This window comes from Moschus berezovskii, chromosome 12 (assembly GCF_049115385.1).
Source record: "Moschus berezovskii isolate FMDL1 chromosome 12, NW_MosBer_1.0, whole genome shotgun sequence".
Classification (NCBI taxonomy): domain Eukaryota; kingdom Metazoa; phylum Chordata; class Mammalia; order Artiodactyla; family Moschidae; genus Moschus; species Moschus berezovskii.
The window spans coordinates 97,130,238-97,151,724 of NC_142471.1; the positions used below are offsets into that span (position 1 = coordinate 97,130,238).

The 21,487-nt window shown below is 56.2% G+C and overlaps 1 protein-coding gene across 1 annotated transcript in view; it reads left to right on the plus strand.

The window, feature by feature from the left end:
* The window catches only part of INPP5A (inositol polyphosphate-5-phosphatase A), a 154,296-nt gene that overhangs the window by 50,311 nt on the left and 82,498 nt on the right, over positions 1 to 21,487 (plus strand). The window contains exon 2 of the mRNA XM_055424373.2: positions 9,343 to 9,384. Within this exon, the coding sequence (XP_055280348.1) occupies positions 9,343 to 9,384 (42 nt within the window). The remainder of the gene's footprint in view (positions 1 to 9,342; positions 9,385 to 21,487) is intronic.

A 21,487-nucleotide genomic window follows, 5' to 3' on the forward strand; every position in this document is an offset into this window, starting at 1 on the left:
GGTGCGGTGTCCGCGTGGTGCATATGTTTGTGGTGTGGGGTATGTGTGTGTGGGGTGGGGTGGGTGTGGTATCTGTGTTTTTGTGGTGCGTATGTGTTGTGTGTGTGTGGTGTCCGTGTGGTGTGTGTGTGTTTGTGGTATGATGTATGTGTGTGTGTGTGTGTGTGTGTGGTGTCTGTGTGCTTGTGGTGTGTGTTTGTGGTGGAATATGTGTTGTGTTGTGTGGTGTGTGGTGTGGTGTGTGAGTTGTTGGTTTTCTGACTTATTTTTGTGCAGTGATAAACAGATGAGCCCAATACCTTTCATATAAGCTGCGAATACTTTGCTCTGTTTGTCATTTGCCTTTTTTTTTTTAATTGTTTATAGGGAATAGTGGTTGTTTCAAATGTTGCCAAAGTATTCTGAGAGCTTTCATTGTTTTTCTCTTCCTCAGGCTTTTAAAATTAAGAGTTAAAGATATGAAAGTAATGTAATTATAAGCATATTAAAAAGGACATAAAAGAAGGAGAACTTTCTTCAGATGCGGCCACGCAGAACTTTGGTGCTCTTTTCCCAGTCTTTTCATTCTGTGCTGGAGAGTTTAAAGCTCAGCTGGCCAGAGCGCGCCCACAGCTGCCTTCACGCAGCCCTTCACTCCTCGTGGACCGCGCGGGCTGCCCAGCTCGGCCCAGGGGAGGCTGTGGTGGGCGTGGGGGCCCGGTCTGCAGGGGCTTCTCAGCAGGCGGGTGTGCTGTGTGCTGGCCTGGTCCTCGCTGTGGGGCCTGTGCATGGACATGGGTTCGTGTGCGCTCCTTCCATCTCCGTTAAGGTAGAAACTGCTTCTGTGTTAATGTGTGCTCATCAGATGTTGTGTAATTTTTTTTTTGGTAAAATACACCTTACCCTTTTAGCCTTTTGTAAATGGCGTTACATCCCGTTTGCGTTGCTGTGTGAGCAGTACCGTGTTTGTCAGTCCAGTTCAGTCGCTCAGTCGTGTCCGACTCTCTGTGACCCCGTGGACCGCAGCACACCAGGCCTCCCTGTCCGTCACCAGCTCCTGGAACTGCTCAAACTCATGTCCGTCCTGTCGGTGATGCCGTCCAGCCGTCTCACCCTCTGGCGTCCCCTTCTCCTCGTGCCCTCAGTCTCTCCCAGCATGTTTATACTCAGGACTTATTTACCATTGCAGGAATTTCTTTCTGTTGCCGCCTCCTTCCTTTCCGCAGACGGCCCACGTGACTTTCTTTATTGGTGAACTCTCTGTGGTATTCTTAACTGTAACTCTTATAAATAATGTCATCGTGAACTTCTTTGTGTGCAGAGCATTTTTGTTGTTTAGGATTACTTTTTTCTAGGATCGACTTCCAGAAATAGAATTTCACATTTGGGAAGAATGAGTGTTTTTAACACTTCCCAGTGTGCTGTGACGGGGAAGGCAATGGCAAGCCACTCCAGTACTCTTGCCTAGAAAATCCCATGGACGGGGGAGCCTGGTAGGCTGCAGTCCGTGGGGTCACTAAGGGTCGGACACGACTGAGCGACTTTACTTTCACTTTTCACTTTCACACATTGGAGAAGGAAATGGCAACCCACTCCAGTGTTCTTGCCTGGAGAATCCCAGGGACAGGGGAGCCTGGTGGGCTGCCGTCTATGGGGTCACACAGAGTCGGACATGACTGAAGTGACTTAGCAGCAGCAGCAGCAGCATGCTGTGACAATCTCTGCTGTGCAGACAGGGTGCCTGAGAGCTCAGGGCGGCGTGTGCTTTCTGTGAGCGCACAGAGCCAGCTTGGCCCAGGCTTTGGGCTGAAAGGAGAGCATTTCTCTAAGAACCAGTATGTGTGTTTATCTGTTATTCTTACTTTAGTGGTTTTAGAAATAACCTGCATTAGCCAAAGACAGGCTGCAACTATGGGGAGGCCTCCAGACCTGGCCAAGGGCAGCTCCTGGGGCAGAGGCGAAGGACAGGTGGATGGAGGAGCTCGGGAAGGGCAGGGGGGCGCAGGCATGTGTGAGGGAGGGCATGCGTGTGTCAGCGTGTGAGTGTCTGTGGGTGTGAGCATGTGTGTCTGCGGGTGTGAGCATGTGTGTCTGCGTGTGCACATTTATGAGCTTGTGTGTGTCTGCGTGTGTGTGTCCACATGTGCACATGGGAGTGTGTGAGCATGTGTATCTTTGTGGGGCTGTGTGAGCCATGTGCCCACATGTGCACATGTGTGTATGAGTGTGAGCATGTGTGTATCTCCGTGTGTGTCTGTGTGTGAATGTCTGTGTGTGAGTGTGTGTGTCTGCATGAGTGTGAGTGTGAGAGCATGTGTGTCTACATGTGTGTGAATATCTGTGAGTGTGTCTGCACGTGTGAGTGTGAGAGCATGTGTGTCTACATGTGTGTGAATGTGTGTGTGTCTGCATGAGTGTGAGTGTGAGAGCATGTGTGTGTGTCTGTGTGTGAATGTGAGTGTGTCTGCATGAGTGTGAGTGTGAGAGCATGTGTGTGTGTCTGTGTGTGAATGTCTGTGTGTGTGTCTGCATGAGTGTGAGTGTGAGAGCATGTGTGTGTGTCTGTGTGTGAATGTGAGTGTGTCTGCACGTGTGAGTGTGAGAGCATGTGTGTGTGTCTGTGTGTGAATGTCTGTGTGTGTGTCTGCATGAGTGTGAGTGTGAGAGCATGTGTGTGTGTCTGTGTGTGAATGTCTGTGTGTGTGTGTCTGCATGAGTGTGAGTGTGAGAGCATGTGTGTGTGTCTGTGTGTGAATGTCTGTGTGTGTGTGTGTCTGCATGAGTGTGAGTGTGAGAGCATGTGTGTGTGTCTGTGTGTGAATGTCTGTGAGTGTGTCTGCATGAGTGTGAGTGTGAGAGCATGTGTGTGTGTCTGTGTGTGAATGTCTGTGAGTGTGTCTGCACGTGTGAGTGTGAGAGCATGTGTGTGTGTCTGTGTGTGAATGTCTGTGTGTGTGTCTGCATGAGTGTGAGTGTGAGAGCATGTGTGTGTGTCTGTGTGTGAATGTCTGTGAGTGTGTCTGCACGTGTGAGTGTGAGAGCATGTGTGTGTGTCTGTGTGTGAATGTGTGTGAGTGTGTCTGCACGTGTGAGTGTGAGAGCATGTGTGTGTGTCTGTGTGTGAATGTCTGTGTGTGAGTGTGTCTGCATGAGTGTGAGAGCATGTGTGTGTGTCTGTGTGTGAATGTGTGTGAGTGTGTCTGCATGAGTGTGAGTGTGAGAGCATGTGTGTGTGTCTGTGTGTGAATGTCTGTGTGTGAGTGTGTCTGCATGAGTGTGAGTGTGAGAGCATGTGTGTGTGTCTGTGTGTGAATGTCTGTGTGTGAGTGTGTCTGCATGAGTGTGAGTGTGAGAGCATGTGTGTGTGTCTGTGTGTGAATGTGTGTGAGTGTGTCTGCATGAGTGTGAGTGTGAGAGCATGTGTGTGTGTCTGTGTGTGAATGTCTGTGTGTGAGTGTGTCTGCATGAGTGTGAGTGTGAGAGCATGTGTGTGTGTCTGTGTGTGAATGTCTGTGAGTGTGTCTGCATGAGTGTGAGTGTGAGAGCATGTGTGTGTGTCTGTGTGTGAATGTCTGTGTGTGTGTCTGCATGAGTGTGAGTGTGAGAGCATGTGTGTGTGTCTGTGTGTGAATGTCTGTGTGTGAGTGTGTCTGCATGAGTGTGAGTGTGAGAGCATGTGTGTGTGTCTGTGTGTGAATGTCTGTGTGTGTGTCTGCATGAGTGTGAGTGTGAGAGCATGTGTGTGTGTCTGTGTGTGAATGTGAGTGTGTCTGCACGTGTGAGTGTGAGAGCATGTGTGTGTGTCTGTGTGTGAATGTCTGTGTGTGTGTCTGCATGAGTGTGAGTGTGAGAGCATGTGTGTGTGTCTGTGTGTGAATGTCTGTGTGTGTGTGTCTGCATGAGTGTGAGTGTGAGAGCATGTGTGTGTGTCTGTGTGTGAATGTCTGTGTGTGTGTGTGTCTGCATGAGTGTGAGTGTGAGAGCATGTGTGTGTGTCTGTGTGTGAATATCTGTGTGTGTGTCTGCATGAGTGTGAGTGTGAGAGCATGTGTGTGTGTCTGTGTGTGAATGTCTGTGTGTGTGTGTGTCTGCATGAGTGTGAGTGTGAGAGCATGTGTGTGTGTCTGTGTGTGAATATCTGTGTGTGTGTCTGCATGAGTGTGAGTGTGAGAGCATGTGTGTGTGTCTGTGTGTGAATGTCTGTGAGTGTGTCTGCATGAGTGTGAGTGTGAGAGCATGTGTGTGTGTCTGTGTGTGAATGTGTGTGAGTGTGTCTGCACGTGTGAGTGTGAGAGCATGTGTGTGTGTCTGTGTGTGAATGTCTGTGTGTGTGTCTGCATGAGTGTGAGTGTGAGAGCATGTGTGTGTGTCTGTGTGTGAATGTCTGTGTGTGTGTGTGTCTGCATGAGTGTGAGTGTGAGAGCATGTGTGTGTGTCTGTGTGTGAATGTCTGTGTGTGTGTCTGCATGAGTGTGAGTGTGAGAGCATGTGTGTGTGTCTGTGTGTGAATGTCTGTGAGTGTGTCTGCACGTGTGAGTGTGAGAGCATGTGTGTGTGTCTGTGTGTGAATGTGTGTGAGTGTGTCTGCACGTGTGAGTGTGAGAGCATGTGTGTGTGTCTGTGTGTGAATGTCTGTGTGTGAGTGTGTCTGCATGATTGTGAGTGTGAGAGCATGTGTGTGTGTCTGTGTGTGAATGTGTGTGAGTGTGTCTGCATGAGTGTGAGTGTGAGAGCATGTGTGTGTGTCTGTGTGTGAATGTCTGTGTGTGAGTGTGTCTGCATGAGTGTGAGTGTGAGAGCATGTGTGTGTGTCTGTGTGTGAATGTCTGTGTGTGAGTGTGTCTGCATGAGTGTGAGTGTGAGAGCATGTGTGTGTGTCTGTGTGTGAATGTGTGTGAGTGTGTCTGCATGAGTGTGAGTGTGAGAGCATGTGTGTGTGTCTGTGTGTGAATGTCTGTGTGTGAGTGTGTCTGCATGAGTGTGAGTGTGAGAGCATGTGTGTGTGTCTGTGTGTGAATGTCTGTGTGTGAGTGTGTCTGCACGTGTGAGTGTGAGAGCATGTGTGTGTGTCTGTGTGTGAATGTCTGTGTGTGTGTCTGCATGAGTGTGAGTGTGAGAGCATGTGTGTGTGTCTGTGTGTGAATGTCTGTGTGTGTGTCTGCATGAGTGTGAGTGTGAGAGCATGTGTGTGTGTCTGTGTGTGAATGTCTGTGTGTGTGTCTGCACGTGTGAGTGTGAGAGCATGTGTGTGTGTCTGTGTGTGAATGTGTGTGAGTGTGTCTGCATGATTGTGAGTGTGAGAGTATGTGTGTGTGTCTGTGTGTGAATGTCTGTGTGTGTGTCTGCATGAGTGTGAGTGTGAGAGCATGTGTGTGTGTCTGTGTGTGAATGTCTGTGTGTGAGTGTGTCTGCATGAGTGTGAGTGTGAGAGCATGTGTGTCTGCATGAGTGTGTGCATGTGAGCACGTGTGAGTGTGAGAGCCGGGAGGGCAGAGGAGCCCGAGGTCCAGTGGCCTGGGGTCATGGTCCTACCCCTCAGCATTCACAGGGGGCTGGGGGCTCCGGAGTTGGGGAGGCCGTGAGGAGCGCTTGTGAAGGGAGAGGGACGTCCCCATGTGGAGGTCAGGGGTGAACGGACAACCTCCAGGGACCCAGAAGGGCTGAGGGGCCAGCAGTCAGCTGGGCGGGTGAGATGCTGGCCAGGTAGTGCCCGGGTCGGGTCAGTGGGCGGGTCAGCGTGGCCCGATGTGCAGGTGGGCTGGGTTCTCTGGCCACTCTCGTCCCCTGTTTTCTGTTCAGAGCTGCCCTTTAATTATCCCACAGCCTCTGGAGGCCTCTCTAAACATAAACACTGGTGTATCTTTGTTTAAAGCACTTTTATTAGGACTGATGGGTTAATGGTTTCGGGGAACCCACAGCCGCCTGGGTTGAGAGTCATACTGGTGATCTAAGTGAGCTGGTGACCCAGAGTCCAACTGGAGGAGCCTCACGTCCTGCCGCCCCTTCCCAACGTGGCCGCCCTGCAGAGCGTCCCTGCGCTGCTCTTAGGCCATTGACCTGGCAGGACTGCCCCCGGGCCGTGGGCCTGACCATGCATGGAGGGTTCTGATCCGTTTCACAGGCCTCAGCAGGGCACCCAGATGACTTACAAGCTGCTTGGGTCCGTGGGCCCCTGGAGCAGGTGGGCTTCTGTGTGAGCCACTGTGGAGCACACTCTGGTCAGTGTGGCCAGGACCTCCTGAGCGGTGGCAGAGTGGGCACCCACTTCCAGAAGGCTGTGCACCACTTCCAGAAGGCTGTGCACCACTTCCAGGAGGCTGTGCGCCCACTTACAGGAGGCTGTGCGGGTCTGTGATGGGGGGAGGGCGGGCCATGAGCCGTGCTCTCCGTCCCCACAGGGCCAAGTCCAGTTGGTGGTGTGTGTACACATGCACATGTGTGTGCACTCACGTGTCTGCATGTGGGTGTGCATGCGTGTGTGGGTGTGCACTCGTGGGCACGCAGGTGCATGTGTGTGTGTGTACTCATGCGTGCACATGTGGGTGGGTGTGCGTGTGGGAGTGTGTGTGCTCTCCGTGTGCACGTGTGCTGTGTGCACATGTGCGTGTGCATGGCTATGCAGGATCTGGCCCAAGTTCTGAGTGCCCGGTAGGGATGGTAGGTGCAGAGGCCTGAGAACCGGTGGCTGCACTGAGGACCGAGCCCAGGCCGTGCGGAGAGACCTGTCGTCTCGGCCCCAGGGCCTGTGCGTGCGGTTGCCATTACAGAGAACACCGCAGGCCTCTGTCCCCACATTGATTCCAGTCAGCGCCGTCCAGAGTCATGCAGGGCAGCCCACTTTGTCCACATGCCCGTGTTCTCCTGGGGACCCACCGGGCAAGTGCATTGCCTGCGGCCAGAGTCCAGCCTGTCTTGGGAGAGGGAGGCCCTCCGGCCCCAGCGCTTCACTCAGCCCTTCCTCGGTTCAAACATGGGGGCATTGCACCCCCAGTGCGGCGTGAGCCTACCTGCTTTCGGGGGCCTGACTCCCCCTGCTCTGTGCCCACCCCAGGCCTCTCCTCCGGCTCCAGACTCGAGCCCCCCACCCCCACCCCCCTCCTGTGCAGCAGCTCTGGGGCGCCTCCTGGAGGGAGTGAGCCCCGGGTGCCCGAGGTGGCAAGCTCAGGTTTAGGAAGGTGGGTGGTCCTCGCCCTTGGAGACTTCGCGGGCCCACCTGGGCAGTCATGTGGGTTGGATTCTGGGCTGGGGACAGGATGGAGGGTCCCGGTCACGCCTGTCCTGTGGGTCGATTAGGAATGTGGTGAGGGGTCTTAAACAGCAGCAGTTCAGCTGGTCCTAAGGCCTCCCGTCTCCTGCCGAGGGCTGCTTCCTGCAGGGTTTTGGCGAGGATGTCGTGGACACGTGTGTGTCAGGCAGGGCCGCGGAGTCAAGTGCAGGAGTCTCTCCTTCCTCTGTCTCCAGGCCGAGCCCACAGGCGCTGGTGTGGAAAGATTGCTGAAATGCTGATGGGGCCCTCTGCACCCCCAGACCAGCCTCTTTGTCCTCAGTCAGGACTGGGGGTGGAACTGGGGGCCTTGCCCTGAAAGTCCTCTTGTTTTGATCGCTGCGGGGCCCGAGGCCACCTGACCGTGGTCCCTGCCCCTGTGCTGGGTCCCTGGCTCGGTGGGGTCAGAAGGGTCTGTGGGAGAGGGGCCACACTTCAGTGCTGCCCCTGCTCTCAAAGTGGAGCTGCCCTCCCCGTGGTCAGTGCAGACCGGCTCCACCCCCCGGACACCGGAGCTGGCAGCGGTCTGCCCCATCTGCAGACCTGCCGGCTCCGGGCGCTGTGTAAGCTGCAGTCTGGCCTCTCCCACTGAGCACGGTGTTTCTGAGGCCTGTCCACGTATGGCCCGTGTCCATGGCTGCCGTGGAGTGTGACCACGTGCCTCATTTCTCCATCCCTGAGCTGATGGGTCTCTGGGTGGTTCCTGCCTTTCGGCTCTTGGTCTGCTGCTACGAGTGCTCATGGCTCTATCTCTGTGGATGAGCATTTCCGTGTCTCGTGGGCACATCGCCGGGCCACAGGGCAAGTCCATGCTGTCTGCCATGGCGTCTGCACCCGCAGCTGTGCCAGGCTGCCCGCGCTCGCTGTTCTTTGCCTCCCGAGGACGCAGGCCGCACCTCTCGGCTCAGACGTGCGTCTCCCTGAGGCCCAGTGGTCGGCATTCAGCCTCTGCCGAGGCTTCTCCGGGCTGCTGGCCTCCTGCTGCCGTCTCTTCGCTCACCTATGGGGGTGGTGGAGGGGGCGGGGCGTGCCCCCTCACTGTTCAGATGTGAGGCTGGGGGCCTGGCTCCCAAACCTGGCCTTGAGGACTGGAAAGCCCCACGCCTGGCTGGACTGCGGCCGCGTCTTTGTCCGGCCGGTGCCTGGGACGCCCTCCGCCCCCTGCTCTGTGGTCTCTGAGGCTCTGGGTCTGCAGCCATTTTTTCTCTTTGTTCGTTGATTTGTCCACAGTCCACTCTTCCTGCTTTTCGGGACGTGTGGAAACCTCCGCTGGTGGCAGCCCCTGCCTGTGGCGCTGCTGCTGCTGTGTTGGGCCCGGCTGGGGTCAGCCCGGCCCCTGGCTCCGCCCGCAGCCTCAGTGCCCAGAGCCCTGCTTGGATCCGGGGTGTGAGTCCCGGGGGGTGCTGGGTTGTCCGTTTGTTCTGAGTTGTGGCGGATGACGGGCGGCGTCAGATGGAGCACGTTCCCCGTTTCTGAGTGTGGCCCAGCGGCGCTGGACATTGCTACTGTTGTCGCCAGCTCTCGGGGGCTTCTTGTCTCTAGGGTCTGAAGCTCTGCACCACCTATTAAGGGTCCCTGTGTGTCTCCCGTCCCCATCTCAGTGCCTTGACCATGCTGGCTTGGCTGGGGCCACATGCCCCACTCGGCTGGCTGGCCTGAGGGTCCAGGAGCCCGGTGGGATGTGTGGGAAGAGGCGCACCCCCATTTTCTCAGGGACCCTGTGCCAGCTCTTTCCCAGGGCCTGCAGGCCCAAAGCCGACACTTGGGGCCACGCAGCTCTTTGTCCATTTTCAGGCCAGTCCTGGGACCCCATGCCTCTGGGTCTTGCCCGATGCCCTGGCCTGGCTCCAGGAAGCCCTTCCAGGGACCCCCCACTGCTGAGGATGAGCAGGGCTGGGGTCAGCTGTGGGTCCAGCTCCAGTGCCTGCCCCTCATCCCCGCTGAGTGGCGGACCAGGCCCCTGTGAGGAAGGGGCCCCCACCCCATTGTGCCCCAGCCCTGCAGTGAGCACGCAGACAGGCCATCACGTTCGCCTCTGCTCGTGGCTGCCGGCCTGTGTCTCAGGCCTGACCATCTTCTTTTTTGTCTTTAATTTACAGCCAGAAAACCTCCAGAAGAACTGGCTTCGGGAGTTTTATCAGGTAAGAGCCAGGTGACAGCCGGCCCACGTGAGGGAGCAACTCAGGCTGCTGGAGGCCCGGGTTCACCCTGCAGCCTCGCTGTCCTTGGGGTGTGGGGCGGGGGGGTGTGGGTCAGGGGACACGGTGGGGGGGTTCCCACTTGGGGGTCCCCCTGGGAGGGGGTCCCAGGGAGGGGGAGGGGCTGCGGCCTCGCTGTCCTCGGTGGGGAGGCGGGGGGCGCGGGGGGATTGGGGTGGAGGGTCCCCCTGGGAGGGTGATCCCACCAGGGGTGGGGAGGGGGTGCCTCCCACTTCCTGGTTCCTCCTTGGAGGCCCCTCCCTTCTCAGATGCCCCTGGCTGGGGCTCTGCTTGTCAGCGGGGACCTTTGGGAGGACCTGGGGTGCAGGATGGAGGCAGTGAAACCTGTGTGCGTCCCGAGGTCTCGGCAGGATGCATGCTGACGCTGGGCTGGACACTGGCCGGAGGCTCCAGGCGAGGCCTATTGGGCGAGCTGCCCCTTCCCGGCCCCCTGTGGGGCCCTGCGTCTTTGCTCAGCTCTCTCTGGGATGTCGGGGTCAGCTCTGCAGGGTCGACAGAGGGCTCTGCTCCTGGAGCCTGTGTTCCCCGGGTGGGTGATGTGTGTGGGACCCCCCTTGGGGCATCCGAGAGGCCACTGTGAATGGGTGGGCGAACGGCATCCTGCTCCACCAGGGCTGCCGGGGGACTGTGGCCCCTGGAGGCTGGTGGGGCCGCAGACCAGAGAGCCGGGCGGGGACAGCGTGGCCGACGGTGCGGGGCACTTCTGCGGTGGGTCTGCGGGGTGGGCGCGGGTGCTTTGAGGGCAGGAAGAGGTGCGGGAGTTGGGTGGCCCCAGGCCGCTGAGCCGCAACAGGTCCACTTGGGGGCCCTCTGTGTCCCGCTGTCCCCTGCCTCTTGCCATCCACGCTGGCGCTGGGGGCAGCTGCTTGTCCAGTCTGCTGGTGTGGGCGGTCCACACCCCTAGATGAGCTGGCCACAGTGAGGGCCAGGGCGGGGCAGCAGGTCTTCCCTGGAACCGAGAGGCCCAGGGTCCAGCAGGAAGGGCCTGGGCTGTCGGAGTGGGTGGTGGTCTTGGCCAAGGGGGACAGGTTCCCACCCAAGGCCCAGGAGGGTTGGGAGGCTGTGAGGCTCCAGGGGAGCATCTGGTGGGGCGTGGGCCTTGTTCCTGTCACGAGGGGTTCTGAGCCTGTCCTTCCCCACATTTCACATGCCCAAGTGGGCACCGGCCGAGCTGTGGGCTCAGCTCCTGGCAGGCAGCTGGCCCAGTGGGGTGGGCGAGGCCCCTTTCCTGGAGAGGGTCACCTTGGCGGCGTGCTCAGGCCCCAGTGGCTGCCCGGCCTGACAGTGGAGTGAGAGGCCCTGGCGTATGGAGCCTCTTCTCTGCCGTCTGCTCCCTGCCCTCCGTCAGGTTCGGCCAGAACCGCTGCTGTGTGTGTGGGTTTGCTTTTCATAGCTGGCCCTGGCGTGTGTGAGACGTGGTGGGAGCACGTCGGGGTGGTGGTGGGTGGCGGGCCTGGGTCTGGGCTTAGAGGGGTCCTGGTGGTGACGGCCCCACAGGAACAAGGGGGAGGCCTGTGCAGGCACGGGCTGCCATCCCAAGAGCCCCCGGGGACCGCTGTCCCGAGAGCCCCCAGGGGCCGCCCTCTGCGAGAGCCCCCGGGGCGGGCGGGAAGCAGGCTGGAGGCCTGGGGCTCACGTCCGACCTCCTCTGCCTCCGTTTCACTGACGACCTAGAGTCACCATCAGCTCAGGACGCTCAGTGTCTGGTGGTCTGGGGGGCGTTCAGAGCCAGGCAGGTCCACTCCTCGCAGCTCTGAGCCCAGAAAGTGTATATAAGAAACACTGGTTTTTAGATCTCAAGCAGTGGGCAGCACAGGACAGTGTGGCTGAGGGGATCTGAGGCCAGGCTGTACTGGCCACAGTTCAAGCCCGAGAGGATGCCCAGGCTAGTGTCCAGTGAGCTGGAATGCACAATTTGATGTTTACAACCAATAAAAAAAATGAGCAGGCAGGCACAGATGCAGGGACATCAGACCCTTCTGTCAACGGTATGGTCAGAGGTTTACCAGTTGTATGACCTCAAAAGCAGGACAGCCTGCTTTTGACTTTATTGATTCTGTCAGTTGCTTTCCATGTTCTTCTCACTGTTTTCTGCTCTCTGTTTTCTTCCTTTTTCTTGATTACTTTCCATTTAATTTGATCTTCTATATCTAATTTCTGAAAGTAGAAGATAAGAATGATCAATTTCAGAAATTTGACATTGGGGAATGGTCACTGAAAATCCTGCAGACAATAAAAAGATAGTAAGGGAATTATCATGAACAACTTTTTGCCAATAAATCTGGATACTTACATGAAAGGAAGATGTTTTTGGAAAAGCAAAGGAAGCTAAGTCGAGAAGAAATAAACGAGCTCTTTATTAAAGTTTTGCTCAACACTGATAAGTTCTGTCAAAAGTCTAAGCAAGACACACTGATGTTTGTCGAGCTTTTCAAGAAGGTTGAAACATCTGACGCTGTGATGCAAGCAGTGCACTGACAGCAAAAGCAGACAGAGTCGTCTCAGTGAAAACACAGGTCTGTCTCCTGTGTGGAGTAAACGCCCAAGTTCAAGGAACTTCAGCAGATCAAACATGTAAAACTGTTCATGTGTGTAAGAATGCATGCAGTACACACGCACACACATGCACACACAGACACACACGGGGACACATGCATGCACTCGCGCACACACGCACACACATGGGGGCACACGCACGCACTCACACGCACACGTGCACACACACACGCGCACACACTTAGAAACAGCGGCGTATCAAAAAGTTATGCGTGAGCACCAAGGGGTGCAAGCCTGGCTCAAAATTAAAGAATCAATAAACACGATCACCCAAGTCAACTGACTGTGAAGAAAAAACACACGATCATCTCCGCAGATGCAGGAAACCCGTTTGCTGAAATTCTGTAACCATTTCTGATGAAAGCTTCCGGCAAGCTGAGTGGAAGGAGCTTCTGTAACGAGCACTCATGCCCCAAACCTGACGGTGCAGCTCCTGGGAGGTGAGATGCTTTCCTGCCAGGACCCTGGAGTGGGGCGGGGGCGCAGGGCCTGCCTGCGTCCTGCCCGGCGGTGAAGGTTCTTGCTGGTGTCGCTGGCCAGAGAGGAAGTAGAGTCCTACAGACTGAAGGGAGGGAGCCGGCCTGCGTCTGGGCAGAAGGTGTGACGGGCTATTCAGGAAGCCTTGAGGACCGCGCAGCGATGTGATTGTTAACTGATGTAAGGGAATGCAGTGTGTGCGACACACGGGCACCCTGAGAGCGTCGTTTACATTACATGTGAGCACACACGGCGCCACCAGAATGGAGAAGTGGCCACTCAGCTGATGAGACAGCTCAACGTCTGTGCGCAGGCCGGGTTTAGAGAAGGCAGGAACCAGAGATCAAATTGCCAACGTCCATCGGATCATGGAAAAAGCAACAGAGTTCCAGGAAAACATCTACTTCTGCTTTATTGACTCCGCCAAAGCCTTTGTGTGGATCACAACAAACTGTGGAGAATTCTTCAAGAGATGGGAATCCCAGACCATCTGACCTGCCTCCTGAGAAATCTGTATGCAGGTCAGGAAAATACAGTTAGTACTGGATATGGAACAACAGACTGGTTCCAAATAGGAAAAGGAGTACGTCAAGGCTGTATATTGTCACCCTGCTTATTTAACTTATATGCAGAGTACATCATGAGGAACACTGGGCTGGGGGAAACATGAGCTGGAATCAAGATTGCCGGGAGAAATATCAATAACCTCAGATATGCAGATGACACCACCCTTATGGCAGAAAGTGAAGAAGAACCAAAGAGCCTCTTCATGAAATTGAAAGAGGAGAGTGCAAAGGTTGGCTTAAAGCTCAACATTCAGAAAACTAAGATCATGGCATCTGGTCCCATCACTTCATGGCAAATAGATGGGGGAACAGTGGAAACACTGACAAACTTTATTTTTTTGGGCTCCAAAATCACTGCAGGTGGTGATTGCAGCCATGAAATTAAAAGACACTTGCTCCTTGAAAAAAAAGCTATGACCAACCTAGACAGCATATTAAAAAGCAGAGACATTACTTTGCCAACAAAGATCCGTCTAGTCAGGGCTATGGTTTTTCCAGTGGTCGTGTATGGATGTGAGAGTTGGACTATAAAGAAGGGTGAGCACCATAGAATCGATGCTTTTGAACTGTGGTGTGGGAGAAGACTCTTGAGAGTCCCTTGGATGGCAAGGAAATCCAACCAGTCCATCCTAAAGGAGATCAGTCCTGAATATTCATTGGAAGGACTGATGTTGAAGCTGAAACTCCAATACTTTGGCCACCTGATGCAAAGAAATGACTCATTTGAAAAGACCCTGATGCTGGGAAAGATTGAAGGCGGGAGGAGATGGGGACGACAGAGGATGAGATGGTTGGATGGCATCACTGACTCAATGGACATGAGTTTGAGCAGCTACAGGAGGTGGTGATGGACAGGGAGGCCTGGCGTGCTGCGGTCCACGGGGTCATAAAGAGTCGGACACGACTGAGTGACTGAACTGAGCTGAACATCTATACAGTGATGAGAGCAATCAGGAAAGGCCTGAGGAAGCAGGGAGGTGTCCCTTTCCAGGGAGACCAGAGGCGGGGTCCCCGCTGCTCTCTTCATCAGCCTCTGAGTAGCCAGGCTCATGCCCTGGTTTGCTGGTGTGGGGTGTGGGGCAGGAGGGAGGTGTTCCTGCGGGATGGAGGCCGGGCGGGGAGGCAGGGGCGCAGGCAGTGTCCCGTCCCCTCTGCATGGGGCCCGTCCGCGCCTGCCACTCTCTGCTCTGGGCTCAGCCTGAGTCTGCAGCTTCCCCCTGTGCCCAGCCTCCTCCATGTTGGGGTGTGAGGTCCTCCCTGCAGACCCACCGAGCCCGCGACAGGCTGCTGACACTGCTTGTCTGTGCTGTGCCCGCAGACGGCAGCCTGCCCTCACGGTGTGTGAAGAGGGCACACTTCCCGGGGGGCCATGGGGGCCCGATGACAACCCTCACTGGCCTCGAGGAGCTGCTTGCCTGCCGGGTCAGTGTGGTCACGTCTAGCAGCACAGCCGGGCGGGGATCAGGTGTGCCGTCTGCCCCAGACGCCCCGAGTTGCCCCTGTAAGTGCCCGGCGCACTCGAGTATCACATCTGGGTCCTCGGACCCCCACCCCCACTGCAGCCAGAGCCGCGGCTCCATGTCTGCCTCTGATACGGAGGGAGGTGGGCCCCCCGAGGTGGATACTGGGGGGCTCGCTCACACCCATGTCCCCCCCGTGGTGGATACTGGGGGGCTCACTCACACCCACGGGGCCACCACGGCCCAGCCCCTGGGTGGGATGGACCCTGAGTGACGGGCAGAGCTTCGTGGTGCTGTTGGCTGTAAAGACGTGAAGGAGCCACGGGCTCCAGGTGACCGTCCACCGTGGCTGCCGTGTGGCAGGATGAGGAAAGGGAGGTGTACAGGCTCCAAGACCTTGGGGCGCGCTCGTGGGGCAGCATCCCGCCCCTCCTGCTGAGCTAGGAGAAGGGGACCTGGGGGCACGCGGCCACGGGAGCGGGCTCAGGAGGTGCTGCAGCGGGTGGGGGGACGTGGGGCCAGTGTTGGAAGCGGGTCTGGCGGCCTCCCTGGCTCAGGACCGGGGAGGAGGGGCTGAGGGTGCAAGCGGGTGGGTTCCGTGGGAGGGGCACCACAAGACAGCCTGTGCGTGGCAGGGAGGGCGCTGCTGCGTGGGTGGGAGGCGTGGGGCCCCAGGACCCGGGGTACGAGGCTCATTCAGGTGCTGGCCCGAGGCTCAGTGACTGGAGTGAGCACGTGGAGGCTGGGAGCCACCCGGGGCCCGCGGGGAGAGGAGGAGGGCCTCTGGGGGCCGCGGACTCAGAGCTCAGGGTCCCCGTGGGATGGGGGCCCGGGGGGAGACAGCCTGCAGGGGTGGCTGAGGGCCGGAGCTCTGAGGAGCTGCCGCGGTCAGCGTACACAGGGGGTGCTCTCGGCAGCCTTTCGGCCCGTGGTCACCGTGTGCATCCCCGTGCGCTGGAAACCACCCTAGGAAGCGGGCGGATTCGGGGAGGAGGTTCCAGGGCTGAGACCAGGAAGCTGTGGCTGCCAGCTGGCCGCGGGGTCCGTGGGGAGAGCCAGGCGGTGGGGGGCACCCCGTCGGCTCAGGACCTGCTTCCATCCTACTTGCCCCTAGGCGGGGAAGGTGCTTCTTAAATGAAAATCGAGTCATTCTTAGAGACCTCTGATGTCCCAAGCAACAGGCAGTATTAAGAGCAGACCAGGCTCCGTATTTCTGCCCCTTTGAAAGGAGCAGTCTCATGTTCGTCTGTCCAGATCTGGGGTAAAGCCACAGTTCGCCTGCTGGACGCTGCTTTAGCCTTGCGGTCGGCGGTCAGGCACGCCTATGGGTGCCCAGGGCCAACAGTCTCACCAGGAACCCTCCAGCCTCAAGGACTTGGAGCGGCCCTCCTGCCCACACAGGGCCCGGGAGCCGCCCTCGCTGCTCAGATGGCCAGGCCCCCTGCCTGCTGGCGAGCTCACGGAGCCTCGTGCTGCCCTGGGTGCCGGCCGGCAGCGGCTGTGGGGCCTGGGCTCTGGGAGCGCGTCCGGTTGGGGCTGCCAGGAGCTGAGCCTGGGCCCTCTCGGGGGGCAGGCCCCCGCCTCCCCCACACCATCCTGGGGCGGAGGGCGGGCGGCTGGGCACCCAGAGGACCCCCGCCTCCCAGGCTGAGGGTCACAGACGTCTCTGCAGGGTGTTCTCAGGCGTAGCTGGTAAATAGCAATCTTGCTTCTGGAGAAATTCCTTTGTCCCTTTTCGGCTCCTTATCTCGGCTCTGCGGCCTGCACTGGGTTGTTTGTAGGATGTAATTCCTTTTTAGGTAACTCTGATACTTGTCTTTGGAGGAGGCCTAACAAGGCCTGGCCGCTGCTATTTTTAGCAGGGCCGGGCGGCTCTGCGTGTCCTGAAGGCCAGGGCCGCCCTCTCCCACCACCTGCACAGCGTCAGCACAGGACCTGGCTTTGTTTGCCCGGGTGGTGTGTTTTTGTTTTTATTTTTAATTCCCTCAGCTCTTCCTTGCCAAAATTTCTGGTTCACTCTTTTCCAACATATTTCTCTTGAGCCTTCCTATGAGAGAACCCACGCATTCCTATCAGTTGCCTACGTCCCCCCCAGAGTTCGCAGAAGCTCCTTTTTTTGGTAAAGAATGTTGGCCCAGCAGATGTGAGCAGCCACCCTGTCTCAGGTGGGCAGGATGGGAGCCAGTTAGAGCCCACTCAGCGGAGGCCCCGACCCCGACCCTCCTGGAGCGAGGAGCCCCCTGCCCGGCCAGCTACTGCTTCTCTGAGCTCCTTCCCACCACTCGTGGCCTGAGCTCACTGCCCACATCTTGGAGGGACTTTCCCGTCCACCCTCAAAACAGCCATGCCATCCTTCCCGAAGGGCTGTCCGTCTAGGCTCCTTCTCAGAGGCAGGGGAGGTCTGCAGCTCTGACCTCAGCGGCCCAGAGAGCTCCAGGCCGGCGCTTTCACAGCAATTCCCGGGGTCCCCTGGGTGACAGCTGGTCCTGCCCTGGCGGCGTTTGTGATGGTGTCGAACGGACACGCTGTCAGGTGCTTGCTCTGCATCCGTCCTGATCACAGTGACCGGACAAGGCAGGCACGCGCGGAAGAGGCACCCCGAGAGCCTGGGCAGAGCTTGTGGTTCAGCAGCGAAGTCGTGTCCCACTCTTTGCAAACCTGTGAACCGCACGACACCAGGCTTCCCTGTCCTCCACTAACTGCTGGACTTCACTCAAACCCATGTCCGTCGAGTCGGTGACGCCATCCAACCGTCTCATCCTCTGTCGTCCCCTTCTCCTCCTGCCCTCAATCTTTCCCAGCATCAGGGTCTTTTCCAATGAGTCAGCTCTTTGCATCAGGTGGCCAAAGTGTTGGAGTTTCAGCTTTGACATCAGTCCTCCCAGTGAATATTCAGGACTGATCTCCTTTAGAATGGACTGGTTGGATCTCCTTGCAGTTCCACGGGACTCTCAAGAGTCTTCTCCAACACCACAGCTCAAAAGCATCAGTTCTTCAGCACTCAGCCTTCTTTATGGTCCAACTCTCACATCCATACATGACCACGGGAAAAACCGTAGCTTTGACTAGATGGTTTGTTGGCAAAATGATGCTTCTGCTTTTTATTACAATGTCTAGGTTTGTCATAGCTTTTCCTTCAAGGAGCAAGCGTCTTTTAATTTCATGGCTATAGTCAGTATCCACAGTGATTTTGGAGCCCCTCAAAGCAAAATCTGTCATTGCTTCCACTTTCCACCTTTCTATTTATCATGAAGTGATGGAATCAGATGCCATGATCTCAGATTCTTGAGTATTGAGTTTCAAGCCAGCTTTTTAAAATCTCTTTCACCTTCATCAAGATGTTCTTTAGCTCCTCTTCACTTTCTGCCATTAAAGTGGTGTCATCTGCATGTCTGAGGTTGTTGATATTTCTCCTGGCAATCTTGATTCCAGCTTGTGCTTCATCCAGCCCGGCGTTTCACATGATGTACTCGCGGAGAGTCGGACACGACTGAGCGACTGAACTGAACTGAACTGAACTCTGCGCAAGTTAAATAAGCAGGGTGTCAGTATACAGCCTTGTTGTATTCCTTTCCCAATTTTGAACTACTCAGTTGTTCTATGTCTGGTTCTAATCATTGCTTCTTGACCTGCACACACGTTTCTCAGGAAACAGGTAAGGTGGTCTGGTACTCCATCTCTCTAAGAATTTTCCACAGTTTGTTGTGATCCACACAGTCAAAGGCTTTAGCATAGTCAATGAAGCAGAAGTAGATGTTTTTCTGGAACTCCCTTGCTTTCTCCATGATCCAGTGAATGTTGGCAATTTGGTCTCTGGTTCTTCTGCCTCTTCGAAACCCAGCTTGGACATCTGGAAGTTCACGGTTCACATACTGTTAACCCGAGCTTGAAGGATTTTGAGTGAACCTTATGTGAAATGAGTGCAATTATACAGTGGTTTGAACATTCTTTGGCATTGCCTTTCTTTGGCATTGAAATGAAAATTGACCTTTTCTAGGCCTGTGGCCACAGCTGAGTTTTCCAAATTTACTAGCATTCTTGAGTGTAGCACTTTCACAGCAACATCTTTTAGGATTTTAAAGAGCTGAGCTAGAATTCCATCACCTCCACTAGCTTTGTTCGTAGTGATGCTTCCTAAGGCCCACTTAACTTCACACTCAGGATGTCTGGCTCTAGGTGAGTGACCACACTATTGTGATTATCTGGGTCATTAAGACGTTCCTCGGAGAAGGCAATGGCAAGCCACTCCAGTACTCTTACCTGGAAAATCCCATGGACGGAGGAGCCTGGTAGGCTGCAGTCTGTGGGGTCGCTAAGGGTCGGACACGACTGAGCGACTTCACTTTCAGACATTGGAGAAGGAAATGGCAACCCACTCCAGTGTTCTTGCCTGGAGAATCCCAGGGACGGGGAGCCTGGTGGGCTGCCGTCTATGGGGGTCACACAGAGTCGGACACGACTGAAGCGACTTAGCAGCAGCAGCAGCAGCAGGACGTTCCTCTGTGGTTCTTCTGCGTTGCCACTTCTTCTTAATCTCTTCTGCTTCTGTTAGGTCCTTCTGTTTCTGTTCTTTATTGTACCTATTCTTACATGAAATGTTCGCTTGATATCTCCAGTTTCCTTGAAGAGATCTTTGGTGTTTCCATTGTTGTTTTCCTCTGTTTCTTTGCTTTGATCGCTGAGGAAGACTTTCTTATCTCTCCCTACTATTCTTTGGAACTCTGCATCCAGATGGGTGTGAATGCATCTCCTTTCATTTCTCTTCTGTCCTCAGCTATTTGTAAAGCGTCCTCAGACAACCATTTTGTTTTCATGGATTTCTTTCTCTTGGGCATGGTTTTGGCTGCCTCCTGTACAGTGTTACAAACACCGTCCATAGTTCTCCAGGCGCTCTGTGTACCATATCTGATCCCTTGAATCTATTTGTCACCTCCGGTGTATAAACTTGCGGGGTTTGATTTAGGTCACACCTGAACGGCCTAGAGGTTTTCCCTACTTTGTTCAGTTGAAGGCTGAATTTTGCAATAAGGAGCTGATGATCTGAGCCCTAGTGAGCTCCCAGGCTTGTCTTTGCTGACCGTGTGGAGCTTCTCCATCTTCGACTGTGATCCCTGAAAGGCCAGGCAGCAGCCTGTGGTTTGTTCTGTGGCGTAGCGATGGCCTTTTCTGCCGAGTGGGCCGTATGAGAGGGTGCGCCCCACGTCCGTGCTGGGCTGTCTGTCAGGGCAGTGTCCGCACGCGTGTATGTGTGTGCACGCACGTGTGTGCATTGCCATCACTGGCCGTGTACACGTGTGCGTCTTCCTTCCGAGCCCCCTGTGGTTGTCCTGTGCTCTTCGTCCTCTGGAGCCCCCTCCGCTCACTGAGGCGCCTCCCCGCCCCTGGGGCTCAGGCAGCAGCGTGGCCTTGTCTTGCAGAACCTTCCTTGGTGGGCGCGCTGCTCTGTGCTGTGCGGCGCGGCCAGGCAGCCCTGCCGCTCAGTGCCGCCCAGACCGTGAGCGTTCCACGTGGCAGCGGTGCGGCAGGTCTGGGGCTGCCGTTGTGTTGCCTGTTTACACCTCCTTGTTTGTGCCTTTGTTTTCCCATTTCTGCTTCCTTTTGGATTGTTTCTCTTCTCCTCTCACATCCATTTGAAGTTGTCTACTGGCGTCTTGCCTTCCATGAAGTGTTTTCCTGGCAGCTGTGGGTTTTGCGTCGCCCGTCTCTGGTTGGCATCCTGCTCCTTCCGTGCCACGTGGGCACGCTGGGACCGCGTAGGTCTCTGAGCAGCATGTGCTGTCCGTCCGCCTGCACTGGGGACTCCAGCCGGCGGGTTATGGTTGCTGTAAACTGTGATTTGGAGATCGATCCTGGGTGTTCATTGGAAGGACTGATGCTAAAGCTGAAACTCCAATACTTTGGCCACCTCATGCGACGAGTTGACTCACTGGAAAAGACTCTGATGCTGGGAAAGGTTGGGGGCGGGAGCAGAAGGGGACGACAGAGAATGAGATGGCTGGATGGCATCACCGACTCGATGATGAGTTTGAGTGAACTCCGGGAGTTGGTGATGGACGGGGAGGCCTGGCGTGCTGTGATTCATGGGGTCGCAAAGAGTCGGACACAACTGAGCGACTGAACTGAACTGAACTGAACTGATAATTGCTCCTTTAAATCAAGGGTCGGCACCCCGTCCCCGCCCCTCCCCTAGCCGGTCCGACCTGCCGCTTGGCTTGCAGTCAGGTTCCCAGGGGCAGCCTTGGCCCCTCGCACGGCCTCCACACCTGCCCAGCGGCGTTGCCTCGAGGCTGCTGGCTGCAGGGCCTGAGTCTGCCCTGGTTCCAGGTCAGTGTCTGCCCAGCCTGCTCTAGTGGAGCTCCACGCGGGCTTCGGGGACAGAGCCTACCTGAGTTTACTCATGAAAACGCCCTCTCTGGCTCTGACGTTTGAAGGACAGTTGGCTGAGCTGTGTGATTCTTGGCTTATGCTTGGTCGCACTGAGAATTTTTATATAAGGTGGTTCTGCCGCTGCTCCACTTAGACGCTGGTTCTGGTGTGGGTCTCTGGCTCTGTTTCCTGGGGGCCTGTCTCTCGCTGGGACGTGTCTGGGAGCCCGTTGCTCTGGGGTGGGTCTCTCTGGTGCTCAGACGCCCCTCGGTGTGGGTTCAGCTCCCCCGGCCTTGGGAGGTGTCCCTGGGCCCCGCGTTTAGACGTGCGCTCCGGGCCCTGCCTCGCCCTCTCCCCTGGGGCCCGGGCGCAGGGTTTCCCGCTCCGCCCCTGCCCTCTTCCTGAGGCTCTCTCCACTTGCTTGGGTTCTTCTGGCCCGTGTGGCCCTTGCTGAACGTGCCTCGCAGTTGGCTCTCCCTCGGGCAGTCTGCGACGTGCTCGTCTTTCCTGCGACGATTTTGTCCTTCTCCCCGTTTCTGTCCTGAGGTTGACCCTGCGTCTCTTCCGAGTCCGTTTCTCATCTCGTTCTGTGTTTCCAAG